Here is a 12,897-nt window from a genome sequence, read left to right as displayed (position 1 = left end):
CTGAAAGGCTACAACTGTGCGATTCCAACTGTTTGACATTCTGGAAAAGGCAAAACTATAGAGACAACAAAATGATCAGTGGTTACCAGGTGTTGGGGGGAATGAAGGATGAGCAGGCAGAGCACAAAGATTTTTAGGGCAGTGAAACTACACTATGAAACTAACACGGTATACACGTGCCATTATACATTTGTCCAAACCTACAGAATGTACAAGAGCAAGTATAAGCCATAATGTGAACTAAAGAACTTTGGGTGATGACATGTCAATATAGGCTCATCAGTTGTAACAAATGTCCCGCTCTGGTGAAGGCTGTTCGTAATGCAGGGAGTTATGCATGTGGAGGAGCTGGTAGTATATGGGAAATCCCTGTACCTTCCCCTTAATTTTTCTGTAAACTTTAAAGTGACCTAAAAAAAAGTCTTTTGAAAAAGACAATTGAATGTGTTTGGACTTCGTGGTGTGCTGGAGCTGGTTTATACTGACTTAAGGATGCTGATTGCACCCATCCCACCCCAATTCCATGTTTAGTGACACATCACACTGGTAATCTGAAATTGGCTATGTGGGAGTATTTACACCATGGTAATTAGCAATTGGTATCAGGGCTTTTATATGTTTATCATCACACCACTGGTTAGATTACAGACTAGTTAGAAAAGAACCAGTCTGCATAGTAGATTTGTGGTGGCTGAAGATGATGGAAGAAAGCCAAAGAGATTAAACTGTCACTACACTGATTTAGAGATGCTGGACAAGATTACATTGTATTTGGAATGTCTAGCTGCACTTTCAAAAAAGCATAGAGAATTTGGGGATATCAGAAATGCAGAGAACATAAAACAAGAGCATTATTGGTAGAGATTTATGGCAGGTAGGGTGGAAGACAAGGGGAGCTGTTTGGTAGATGCAGAAGTGTCCTTAAGGATAAGGCTGTGTCTCAGTGTGCCCTTGGCCAGCGGGGAGTTGGAATGAAGAGCCTTGTGTTAAGTCAGTTCTCTCAAAGAGCTGCCTCTCAGTAAGATGCAGCAAGAAATCGCCATCCACTGGCCTGTAAAGATGGTAAGAAAGCTGGCTGCCACTCTGGCTCCAGGCAGGGGGAAAAGAATTAAATTCCCAGGTCTGTGGTTCTTGTGGGTTTAGAACTCAAATCAATACTTTGCCCATGTTGCAACCATTTGAAACTGAGAATTTAGCATAATCTCAGGCTGCTGAGAAGTGCAAAAGTGCTTTTTCAGGAGGAATATGTCCACAACCTTATAAGCAAGACTCCTAGTAAAATCAATAAAAATACTAAAGAATTAAAAAACAAGACCAACAAAATAAAAAACAGCTAAACACAAAACAATTCACCTGGAGAGTCAGAAGGAAAATAAACATTCCATAACACAGACCACCTGGGGCTATTGTTGGGGTCCAGGGGAGAAGGGAGGTTGTTAAAAATGAGCTCACAATGAAAATTTACTAAAGAATTCACCATGAAAGTTGGCATAATTTGGGATAGCAGAACAAGCTGCAAGAAACTCCGAAGATCCCTTGGCTACTGTACGGCGGAGGGGAGACCTGGGAGGAGTCTGTCGTTCTGTTCTAGATGAGAGTTGAAGGTGGCAGGTTAGAATAAAGGCAATGGGAATGGATAAAATTTGGCTATTTTAAGAGCAGATTGCAATCATTTTATAGGTGAGAAATATGAGATCCAAAAGGTAAAGTGATTTCCACAAGGTCAAAGCAGAGATGGAACTGGAACTCCAAAATCCTAAGTTAATGTTCATTTCTTTACACCACAGAGTATTCTTTCCTTGTGTAGAAGACCTGCGTATTTTGCATATCCCACAGAAACTGCTTTGCATATCCCACAGTGACCAGACTTTGTAGTAGTGGTGGAGTGAGAAATGGTCTGTCCTCTGGTCAGCCATGTCCATCCTCTGGTCAGCCATGTCCATCCCTGGTCAGCCACCCACAGTGGAGATCAGAAACCAGTAGCTCGCTGACACACTGTGTCCAGACTACCCTCCACCTCTTACCTTCTGTTCCAGCTCTTTCCTGGATGTCAACTCTGAGTCCAACCTCTCTTCAAATTGCTGTAGCCGCTTTCTGAGGAACTCATTCTCCATCTGAGCGCAGTCGAAGCGCGTCTGCCACTCATCCGCTGTTACCACGGATGCAGGGAGGCAGGAAGAAAGGCTCGTGAGATAGGATGGCTCACTTCCATTTTCTCAGCTTTTTCTACACAATTACGTATTTTCAGAGCGTTCCCGAGGATCAGTACTGAACTTCAGGTTAGGAAATCCTGCTTTAAGTTCAAGCTTAGGAGAAACCCACTGCCTCCATCAGCTTGTCATGACCACCTCTAGGAGCTTAAAGTTGTTGATTGCTTCCCATTCTAGCCTTGGTTGCTTTAAGTGTACATGTATCTATAAGTGTACGTGTATCTTTATTTTCCCAAGAAACTCCATAATCCTGAGGGTAAGGAGCTCTTTTAGTCAAGTGTGGGTCCTCAACACCCACTAGAAGAGTTTCAGGCAGAAGATTCTCCCCATATTGATACAAGTTTACCAATTGGAATTATCCTACTGACCAACCACATGGGGTGGCAGAATATGGAATCAGTGACTGTTGGTTGAATTAACAAATCAATGAGCAATAATTGAAGGGTCTACTGAATGCAGAGTGACAGAGACGTTAATCATAAGACTTCTCTATGAGATAATAGAACAAGCCCATGACTTGGTAAAAATCTAAAAAAGTCATTTATTGTTGTGATGAAAATGGTTTGGCTCAATAGAATCAATTGGGAAAGGTCTTGTTTTTGTTTTTCTTCAGGAGGGGATTTTTAAAAATTTCTCTCTATATATTTTACATCATTATTCATTTTTGTACAGTTTACTTTCTCCTCTCAGGTGTAGTCCCCATAAAATTCCTGCACCAAGTCACCCATGAACCATCACCACAGTCTCTTATGCTCTTTCTGTCCCACTGTAATTTTTCTCCCTCCTTCTCCCCTGATGAAAGACTCCAATTTATAGTTACTTGCTAGTTTTGTCTTTTTTTCCCCTGATCCCTTATTTGACTGGTCCAACCACTATGGAAATCTGTGTGAACATTCTTCAAATTACTAAAAATGGAGCTACCATGTGACCCAGCAATTCTACTCCTAGGGATCTACCCAAAGGAAACAGAAACATTAATTCAAAGGGAAACCTGCACCCCTATGTTTATTGCAGCACTGTTTACAATAGCTAAGCTATGGAAACAACCTAAATGCCCAAAAAAAAAACAGATGACAAGATGGATCAAGAAGATTTAGTGTATATATATATTTAGTATATAGTATATATATTTAGTATATAGTATATATATTTAGTATATAGTATATATAGTATATATTTTATAGTATATATTATATTATATATATATTATAGATATAGTATATACTATATATTAAATATATATACTATATATACTATATATAGTATATATATACACAATGGAATGCTATTCAGCAATCAAAAAGATAAATTTGTGCCATTTGCAGCAATATGGATGGCACTGGAAGGTATTATGCTCAGTGAAATAAGTCAGAAGGATAAAAATATCAGATGGGTCTCATTTATAGGAGGAATATAGGGAAAAGGTCTTATTTTTTGACTGTCTGAATAAAAGAGTAATGTCCCTTAAGGTAATGGAGTTGCAGGAAAAAAATGCCACAAGTGGAGAGATTAAGTTAGACACCATACTCTCTCCCTCTCCATCCACCCATCCATCTCTCCATCCATCATCCATCTGTCTGTCCATCCATCCATCCATGCATCCATCCATTCATCCATCTTTCTGTTCATCATCCATTCATCCGACCTCTATCTGTCTCTCTAGTCATCCATCCAACTATCCAACCATCCATTATATACTCTTCCCTCTACCTTCCATACATTCCAGTGCTTAGTGAGCACACTGTTCCATACCAGGCACAAGGGATGATGAAATGAAGAAGAAACCAAATTTTCAGGAATCTAGTGGAGGGGAAAAATATTTTAAAGACAGCTGCAACCTAGAATGAGCAGGGCTCTCACAAGTAAACCTTCAGAAATCTCTCCATAAGACTCAAACTCATAAGGGTAGCAAATTTTCTTTGCCCATCACTATGTCTCTAGGGCTTATGCAATACCTAGCATATAAATGCAACAAAATTTTCATTAAATGGGGGGATGAATGGATGGATGTTAGGATGTATGGAGAGCTGGATACATAAATGGACACAGGCACTCTGTGCTAAAATGTTCTTCAAAGTGAATGGTGGGTGACAAAACTAATGTTACCCCTTCTTCAGGGGATCGCCAAACTCCCTGCACATGGGTGTCACTCATGGGTGCATAGAATTCATGACTATTATCCAGTCACATTTTTCCTGGGTTTATCTGACCTCCCTATTTATATCCAAGCTTTTTGAGAGCAGGACCCAACTAAAATTCTTCTGGGGCACCCACAGGATCCAACTCAGTGCTGGATGAATACCACGAAAGGGTCTCTTTAAATACTTAACCATGCATAGAGGGAAAAACATTTTTGAAAATAATTCATACTCCAACTTAATCCATGGAGGAAGTTGTGGTGGCATTGGAATGTGGGAGTTAAAGTGTTTTATTGCTTCTTTCAACTTTCCTATATTTTTGAGATTTTCTATAATGAGTATGTATTACTTTCATAATGAAAAACAAAATATTTGTGGGCTGGTTTCTGGAAGGAGCGTCTAGAGTGGAGAGCCCATGCAGCATTGTGATGAATATGCTCGTGAACGAAGCATATCTTTCCTTCCTAGTCAACTCCCATATCTTTCCACAGAAAGACAGAGTGAGAGTAGCACTTAGACATAAATCAAAACCAGGCAGCGACTAGGCTGACACCCTTCTGGAGAGAAGGAGCCGTTCTGTGCACACACATCCCCACTCTGTGCACCATCCTACTCTGTGGTCTCCTGTATCAGAGACTCTCACGTTAACCTCCCGGTGAACCTCTGTCCTAGGGGTAGCCGACATCAGAGGAAAAGAGAGTGAGGAAGAAAATGCGCCCTGACTCATCTCTATCACCTCCTGACCTCTGTTTCTCTTGAGTGTCCCTGACATTTCTAGGGCATAAATTCTCTGGGGATGTTGAAGGACTGATGCTAATGCTTTATAAAAGCTGAAACACTGGACACCCTTCTCACCTGACTCATCTGGACTGGGGAGAGGAACTAACCAATATGCCACCATGCCATTCCAACCCTGGAACGTGAGTCTCCGAGCAGGTTGTGAGATGGCACCTCTGAACTCCCTGGCTCTGCTGAGCACACACTGCACTGGGCCACCCAGGGGCCTCTTGTCTCTCCATTCACTCAGTAATTGCCTGACACTGCTTTTATTTTTTTATTTATTTATTTTTAGTTTTTTTTTTTTTTTAAATAATAAATTTTATTTTTATATTCCCCATACAATTGCAACCCCCCCATTCTGACCCCAATCCCTCCCCTCCCGCCCCTCACCCCCCAAAAAGTGTCTCTGGTTCATAGTTTTTTGTTGATTTTGATTTTCACTTTCTTATAGTTATTCAATTTCCTGGTCCCTTATTTAAGTTTTCTAGATTCCTGCTATGAGTGAGACCATCCGGTATTTTTCTTTTTCTTTTTGGCTTATTTCGCTGAGCATGATCCCTTCCAGTGCCATCCATGTTGCTGCAAATTGCATGTGTTTATCTTTTTTGAATGTTGAGTAATATTCCATGGTGTGTATGTACCACATCTTCTTGATCCAGTCATCTATTTTTAGGCATTTGGGCTGTTCCCAAAGCTTAGCTATTGTAAATAGAGCTGCTATAAACATAGGGGTGCAGGTGTTCTTTGGAATTGATGTTTCTGTGTCCTTTGGGTAAATACCTAGGAGTGGAATTGCTGGATCATATGGAAGCTCTATGTTTAGTAGGTCCAGAAATCTCCACACAGCTCTCCATAGTGGTTGGACCAGTTTGCACTCCCACCAACAGTGCAGAAGAGTTCCTTTTTCTCCACACCCTCGCCAACATTTGTTGTTGATAGTTTTTTTAATATGTGCCATTCTCACTGACTGACACTGCTTTTAAATGAAGACAGTAGTGGATTCTGTGCCAGGGCTTCAGTGAGTGCTACTGCCACTGCAACAGGCAGCTGTAATCCTGGGTGCCATTCCCACTAGTGGGAGAGATGCTAATGAGGATAGAGCAGCTACCAGCTAATAGCACTCTGTGCCAGGTAAGTGGCTCAACACTCTCCATCATCTATGACTAAATCCATTTGAAAGATGAGAAAACCAAGGCATAAAAATTTCTTTACCCAAAGCCACTTTCCTGGTAAGAGAGAGTCTCGATTCTAACCACTGAACTACTTCCCTCAAAATGTATATACTAAATATTCACATAAATATAAAGATGCCTTGTCCATAGAGCCACTTTTTTTTTAACCATCCTTTACATTATTACTAGAGAGTTTACATCCCATTGATAATTTATTATTTGGGGGGCTGTTGGATTATATGTTTAATGTCTGTGCCAATGGACTGTAAGCTCCAACAGGGCAAAGGCCATGCCTGTTTGCTCTGCCAAAATCTCGGTCCTTAATGCAATATCTAGCACATAGTAAGTGTCAGTGTGTAGGATGGCCAGATGAATGAATGAAATAAAAACATAGCTTTTTAAAAAACAAAAATAGCTTTTTCCATCAGCATGCAACCTCATGGGTGCAAGTCTGCTCACCTCCTCCGGTGTGACTCCTTTCCAAGTCAGTCAACTGAATTTTCTGCTGCGCTTCTTCCAACTGCTTCACCACTTCTCCCAAATTCTTCTGAACTTCCTCATACTTGCTCTGAAACAAAGATCTTGAGGTCTAAACTGGAGTTGGGTAGAAGCCTAGGGCAGCTCTCTCCTTCATGGAGCCTCCCAAATCAGGACTAGCCACCCCCCATGCAGTCCTTGTGCATGATGACTCCATAGGCAGGGGCTGCCCATCCTTTGCAGTCTTCTCTCATGGCATCTCCAAGCCTTTGGAAGACCCAAATGTACCTAGGACCTTGAGCAAGGAGGTCAGTAAGCCCGTGCATTTTGCTATGGGGAATCCCAGATATACGCAGATGGGGGCAGGCCCAACTGGGTCCTATCAATGGCTTAGCTCCCCTCTCCCACACCCCTACAAATCCTGGTCATTCACCTTCACCTCCTGGACCTCCCGGAATGCCCGCAGCCGCTCAGCCCGTTCACTCTCTAGCACCTGGCAGGCCACGTCTCCTTTGAAGCGTTCATCAGTGAGCTCTGTGGTCAAGTCAGCAATCTGGGACAGGGAGGGTTACAGCATGGTCACTCATGCAGACGACGAAGTCTTCTCCCCTAGTCACACTCCCCAGGGCTACCCTTAGGCGAATCACTGGCTTTCATTGCAGTGCTACCCGTTTGTGCAATGAGATGTCAGAGGATGGACTTCAGAATTTTATTGGTCTTGATGTATGAGGTTATTGACTCAACACTCAACAGCTGTGTGACACTGAACCAAGAAAAATGCCTATCTGATACTCAGTATTTTCTGTTTTAAAAGGGGAGGCAATAACTTATAGAATTGTATTGAGAATTAAGTGAGATAATCCCATAAAGATGAACATAGTGCCTGGCACACGGTAAGTGCTAAAAAGAAAAAAAGTCAAACAACAAACTATTCAAGCAGAAGCTCTCCTTAACCAACCCCCACCATCTCACTGACCCATACATTGGCTCCGCAGAAGGACAGATCAACAGACATCCACCACATCAGAAAGTTCTCAAAAGGAAGCCCATGTGGTACCATAGGGCTGTGGTATACCTGTCTATACCACGTGATAGCCATGCACACCCACTATCCACTGATTGTGTTCCCCACATGTTTATGCTTGGTGCACTTGCATTATAGTTATTTATTCTGTTAGCTATTACATAAGCCTATAAAATATGACCGGACAGAGAGTTTCCATGAAAAGTAGGTTGAATGCTTTGGAAGGAATAAAAAAAAAAGGGTGAGCTGCTTTATAAAATTCTGTCAAACAGGAGAAGGCGCAAAGACTATAAAAATGCAAAAGTAAAAAATTAGATTTCTGCATTCAAATTATTTTGCCATTTGCTCTGTTTTAGAGAAAGCAAAGCAGGAAATCATAAGGTTGTGCATTAAAGGTGTGGCTTAAGTAAGAAGTGGATCTCGAGACAGATGCTCACAATCAGAGAAGGCTTTGGTCCTGCCTCAGGAATACAGCGAGCTAAAGCAGACATGTTTACAGCTAAAAATAAAAAGGTTTGCTGTTCAATGAATTTCAACTTGCACTTTTTTCTCTTTTCAATTTACAGAACAACTACAGACACCAAATGGGCCAGGGCTCCAGTGGCATTGTTACAGGTACACCTCCGTGAAGGAGAGGTGCCAGTTCCCCACTCTCATCTGTGGCTGCCTGGGTTACAGGTCCCAGCGCGCCATGAACAGGACTTCCTGAGCGAGGAGCTGCTGAGAACTAGGGGTGGAGCTGAGCGGCCAGGGGTAGTCACATAACACAGAAGGCCAGTGGGCTCTGGGCCTTTGGCTTTCACCCAGGGGTGGGGGGGGGGAAATGACTTGGCAAGAGATACATGGAGAGACATGGAGAGACACATGAGTGAGAGACACATGGGAAGGCTGTCCTTGGCAGAAACCATGGCAGCCATTGTCTTGATTTGAGCTTTGACTTTGCACCTTCTGCTCCAGACCTGCCTTACCCCTTTCTTGCTGTTTCCCATCATAAGAAGGTACCTTAGACTTGCAGCAAGCTTTGGGCCTTAGTGGCTCCGCTTTGGGTCAAAGGTGTTTGACTGGGCAATTGCCCACAAGGGGATAGGTAATTTGGGGGGTTTTATTGGGAAACTATTATTAGGAATATTTTCTCTTCCCTCTCTATGTACCCTAATCCTATTCACACTAAGAAGCTGTTTTCTTTGCCTTTGTCAAGCGAATGGCAAAATCCCTTTTAGAGCAAACACCATTTAATAATTTGGGGTCATTGGGTACCCTTTGGTCCCACAATAACAGTGCTATTGTTTTAAATACAGTATTCAAATTCAAGGCTAAGCTAAAGAAAGTGAGAAATGTCAGTAGATTATTTATGAACAAGAGACTTAGAAACAACCTGGCACAGAAGAGGCATTGTATGTAAGAAGTTACCCATTAGGCAATGCAGCAATTAAAGTCAAGAGGGAGAAAGAGAAAACAGAAGACAAAGAGACAAGGTACACAGGGCTTCAGTTCAGACACATCAGTTCACGTACAGCGTGACCTTGGGCAAGTCTCTTTCCCTCTAGTGCTAGAAAAGGTATTAAATTCAAGTGCACTGAGTCAGCCAATGTTGTGCTACCAGCGTTCCCATTCTATGCCATTAATGTTGTCCCTGGAGGCCCTCTGCACTGGACTGAGGGGCAACTGTAGTGTGTCAGCAGACAGGAGCTCAGTGTTGCTTCCAGCGTGGAATCCAACTGCCCTTCGAGCTTCTCTCCATCAATACTATCAGCTCACAGGCTGCCTCAGTATAGCTCCTTCAACTGCCCCACAGAGGAGGGGGATATAGATCTATTTGTTCTGACTTGACAAAAATTCCCCAGATACATTACCCAGGGGTGGGGGGAAGCAAAGTTGCAGAATGGAATGTTTGGCATGTTCCTGTTTTTGTTTGTACTTGCATGGAAAAAGGCACTCCCAGATGGTGGGTAGCATTATTTTTCCTGAAAGAGTAGGCTCACAGGGGATTCCAAATTCCCTAGATGAATTTCTGCACCGTTGATAATTTTTTGGACCACTTTACTAACCAGGAAATCACAAAACCTCTTTTTAACATAGTCCAAAAAATAATTGAGCTAGAAACACAGAGGCCACCATGTATAGTCTACGATCCCCACAATTTTCCCTCTTCCAGTCTGTCTGTTTCTCAGCGTATTGATCATACCAGTTACTGCACAAACCAAAATGGAGACTTAACAAGAAACAGAGGGGAACAGAAGCCTGGGGAACATTTTGAAGACACACATCAAGTGCCAGACCTGGGACTTGAATGCGCAACTCTAAGATCAAAGCAATGGCAACCAATAGAGGAGGAGCTCACCCAGGGCCTCCTAGGGGCAGCCTTTGGGGTGGGGCTTCCTTTTTGTTATTCCTGACACCTTTGCCTTTAAAGTGTTTGGGCAAGCACTGACCTTAGATACCTGGGAAGGTAGTTAAAAGATAAATTCCAGGATCTTCAGAACCCCAGACCACAGTTCTGAGGTGAAAGCCAGGGATCTGAATCTCAACACACACAAAGTTTAAAAATTTTTGATATAGAAAATGTTAGGGTGGCTTTTTAATCTTGGTCTTGCCTTGGGCTTTAAATGGGTTAGATTTGCAAGTGGGCACACAAAAAACTGGTGGAGGAAAGTGATTATTGGCACAGAGCACCACATACAGGCCTGTGTAATCCTGGAACACCCCCACTTCCCATGCTCCCAACCTCCAGCGCCCATCCCTGAGATCAGCATTGATCCCAAGCTCTGGATTGTGTTCTCTCCGCCTTAGCCAATTAGTGTGAAATTTAATTTGTGCTAATCGGCCTGAGCAAAGGGAGCACAAAATTAATTTAATGCATTAATTTTTAGTTCTACAGAACCCAAGTCTGGAGCCCAAAGGACAATTAGTCCTTTCAAGTTTGGGAAATGACAGACGATTTTCGGAGAGACAAGTAAACTTGCCTCCCTCCCCTCACTGCAGGGTCCCCAAGGGATTAGTCTACAGAGGTGAGGGGTGGTGCCCTGTCCAGAGCTGCTAGAGAACAAAATGAGAGCCAGTTTACTGAGAGGGGGGAGCCTGGTCTGCAACCCAGAAGGGTCTTTGCAGATGACTCAAGGACCAATTAACTAGAAATTATTCTGAAATCGTCCCTGGGTCTACCCCTTGGTCAAATCATTGGAATCTTCTTTCTCCTTAGGTACAAGGTCTCCAAGCATCTACCAGCAAAAAGGGGACAGAAATGAGTAAGTTTGCTGTAGTAGATTTTGCATGGTGTCAAACAAATAATAATTTGCAGTTTAGGGGGTCAGTGGGTAACAGGGAGTTGATGGATATTAAACATAAAACACACGCTGTCCTCTGACCTGTCAGTCACTCGCCATTCATCATGTAGGTGCCTGCTGTGTGCCTGATCCTCCCTCAAGAAGGTTGAAGTTCAGGGATAGAAAGCCATACCCACATGCCTGTGGCTGTCAGATTCAAGGATCCTTAAACCCCCCACATCACCTATCTGTGGAGAACCAAGAGCAGCCTCTAATTCCCCTGTGCTTTTCATTGTAATCAAAAGGAGCTGTTCATTGTAAGTCTTTGTATGAGAATGAGCTCACACTCAGGGAATGGGGAGACCTGTGATAAGCTCTTGGCACTACCATCTTCTTGAGGCCCCTCATCAGGCCTTACAAGGAGGGGTTTTCGTTATCCCCTTTCCACAGAACAGGAAACTGAGGCATTGAGTGGTGAAGTGATTTGCATCAGATCATAACAGATAAAACACAGAGGGAGTCCAGTCCTGGCAATCCAGCTCTCTCAGCCTGGCTTTTTCACCATCTCTCACAATTGCCCACCCCCAGCCTCTGGCGAGCAGCCGCAGCAGTGCCCTAGACTAGGAAACAGGCTCAGCAGGGGGAGCGAGGTGGTCAGGGCAGACCCAAGGCCAGATATGACCTGTACCCCAGCCACCCCTGCAAGGCCATGGTCAAAAGAAACCCAGGTGGACCCCCAGAAGAAGAGAAACCCTATCTCCTCTAACCTGAGCGACTAAAAGAAAAAAAATATTAGTGGCTGGTGAGCTGTTGTCTAAGAGATGAGGCCAAGGCTCAGCCTCTGGTGCCCCCCAGAGACAGGGGCAGTTATGGGCTTTCATGAGATCTAGAAGGGCCTTCAAAGACCCTAGTGATCCCCCACCAAGAGGAAAAAAAGCACAGCGATGCTTGAAGAGATTCTCTGGTCTGGCGCTCACTTTTGGATGGAGTCCAAACCTCTAACATGATTCCGATGGCCCAGCTGCATGACCTGACCCCGCCCTGTGCCAATCCACACACGTGTGATCCTCCAGCCACAGAAGCATCATGCCAGTCCCCGAGGGCACCACACACGTCCCTGCACTGTGTGCTGCTGGGTGCCTCTACCTGGGCTGCCTCCCACCTCGCCCCCTGGCTAGCTCTTGCTCATCCTTCAAGACCCTCCTCGGAGACCTCATCTCCGGCCTAGGTGGACCCTCCTCTTCTCTCGCAGCCTGTTCGGAGTCTGTCAGATCTGGATTCAAGTCCCAGGTCTGCCACTCTCTGGACTTCACTTTCTTTATCTAGAATGTGGGAGTAAAAACATCTTCCTAACAGTGTGATTGGAGGGTGAAATTAGATAATGCAATTAAAGGATTTATCCCAGCATCTGGCACAGACATGTTGCCCATTAAAGGTTGCTTTAATTATTAAATCCAATATTAGTCCATTCAATTAGCATTGAAAGCTCTGAGGGGTGTAGAGATAGCTAGGCTACGTCGTAATCTTTGAAGAACTGTTTCTTGGGACAGGGTGAAAAGAATTCAAGTGTATGTCTGTAGTCATGGTGCGTGCAAAGCCTTGCTCTGTACACTGTGATGATGACACACACCTCTTCGCCACAGCCCCCAGGAAGCAAGCCTGACCATTGCAGTCACCAATTTATGGATGATGACACAGGCTTAGAGCCTTCAAGAATTTGTCCATAATTCTATCTCAAAAAGGGCCTGTAAACCCCCATTCTGTCTCCTCCCCCAGTATACCAGACACAGCAGGCAGCTCATCGTGCCATAACCCCTTACTCTGTGCAGTCCC

General features: G+C 43.7%; 1 protein-coding gene across 1 annotated transcript in view; it reads right to left on the bottom strand.

The window, feature by feature from the left end:
- Positions 1 to 12,897, bottom strand: part of MYO18B (myosin XVIIIB) — a gene marked incomplete at its 5' end in the record, with an annotated part of 234,879 nt that overhangs the window by 109,016 nt on the left and 112,966 nt on the right. Inside the window, 3 exon segments of the mRNA XM_054694681.1 lie at positions 2,025 to 2,149; positions 6,760 to 6,868; positions 7,211 to 7,330. Coding sequence (XP_054550656.1) covers positions 2,025 to 2,149; positions 6,760 to 6,868; positions 7,211 to 7,330 — 354 coding nt within the window.

The sequence above is a fragment of the Talpa occidentalis genome, unplaced genomic scaffold (genome assembly GCF_014898055.3).
Source record: "Talpa occidentalis isolate TD23 unplaced genomic scaffold, MPIMG_talOcc4v2.1 talOcc4.14, whole genome shotgun sequence".
NCBI classification, from domain to species: Eukaryota; Metazoa; Chordata; class Mammalia; order Eulipotyphla; family Talpidae; genus Talpa; species Talpa occidentalis.
The sequence above is the reverse complement of the archived record's forward strand: the minus strand, read 5'-3'. Positions and strand labels throughout refer to the sequence as shown.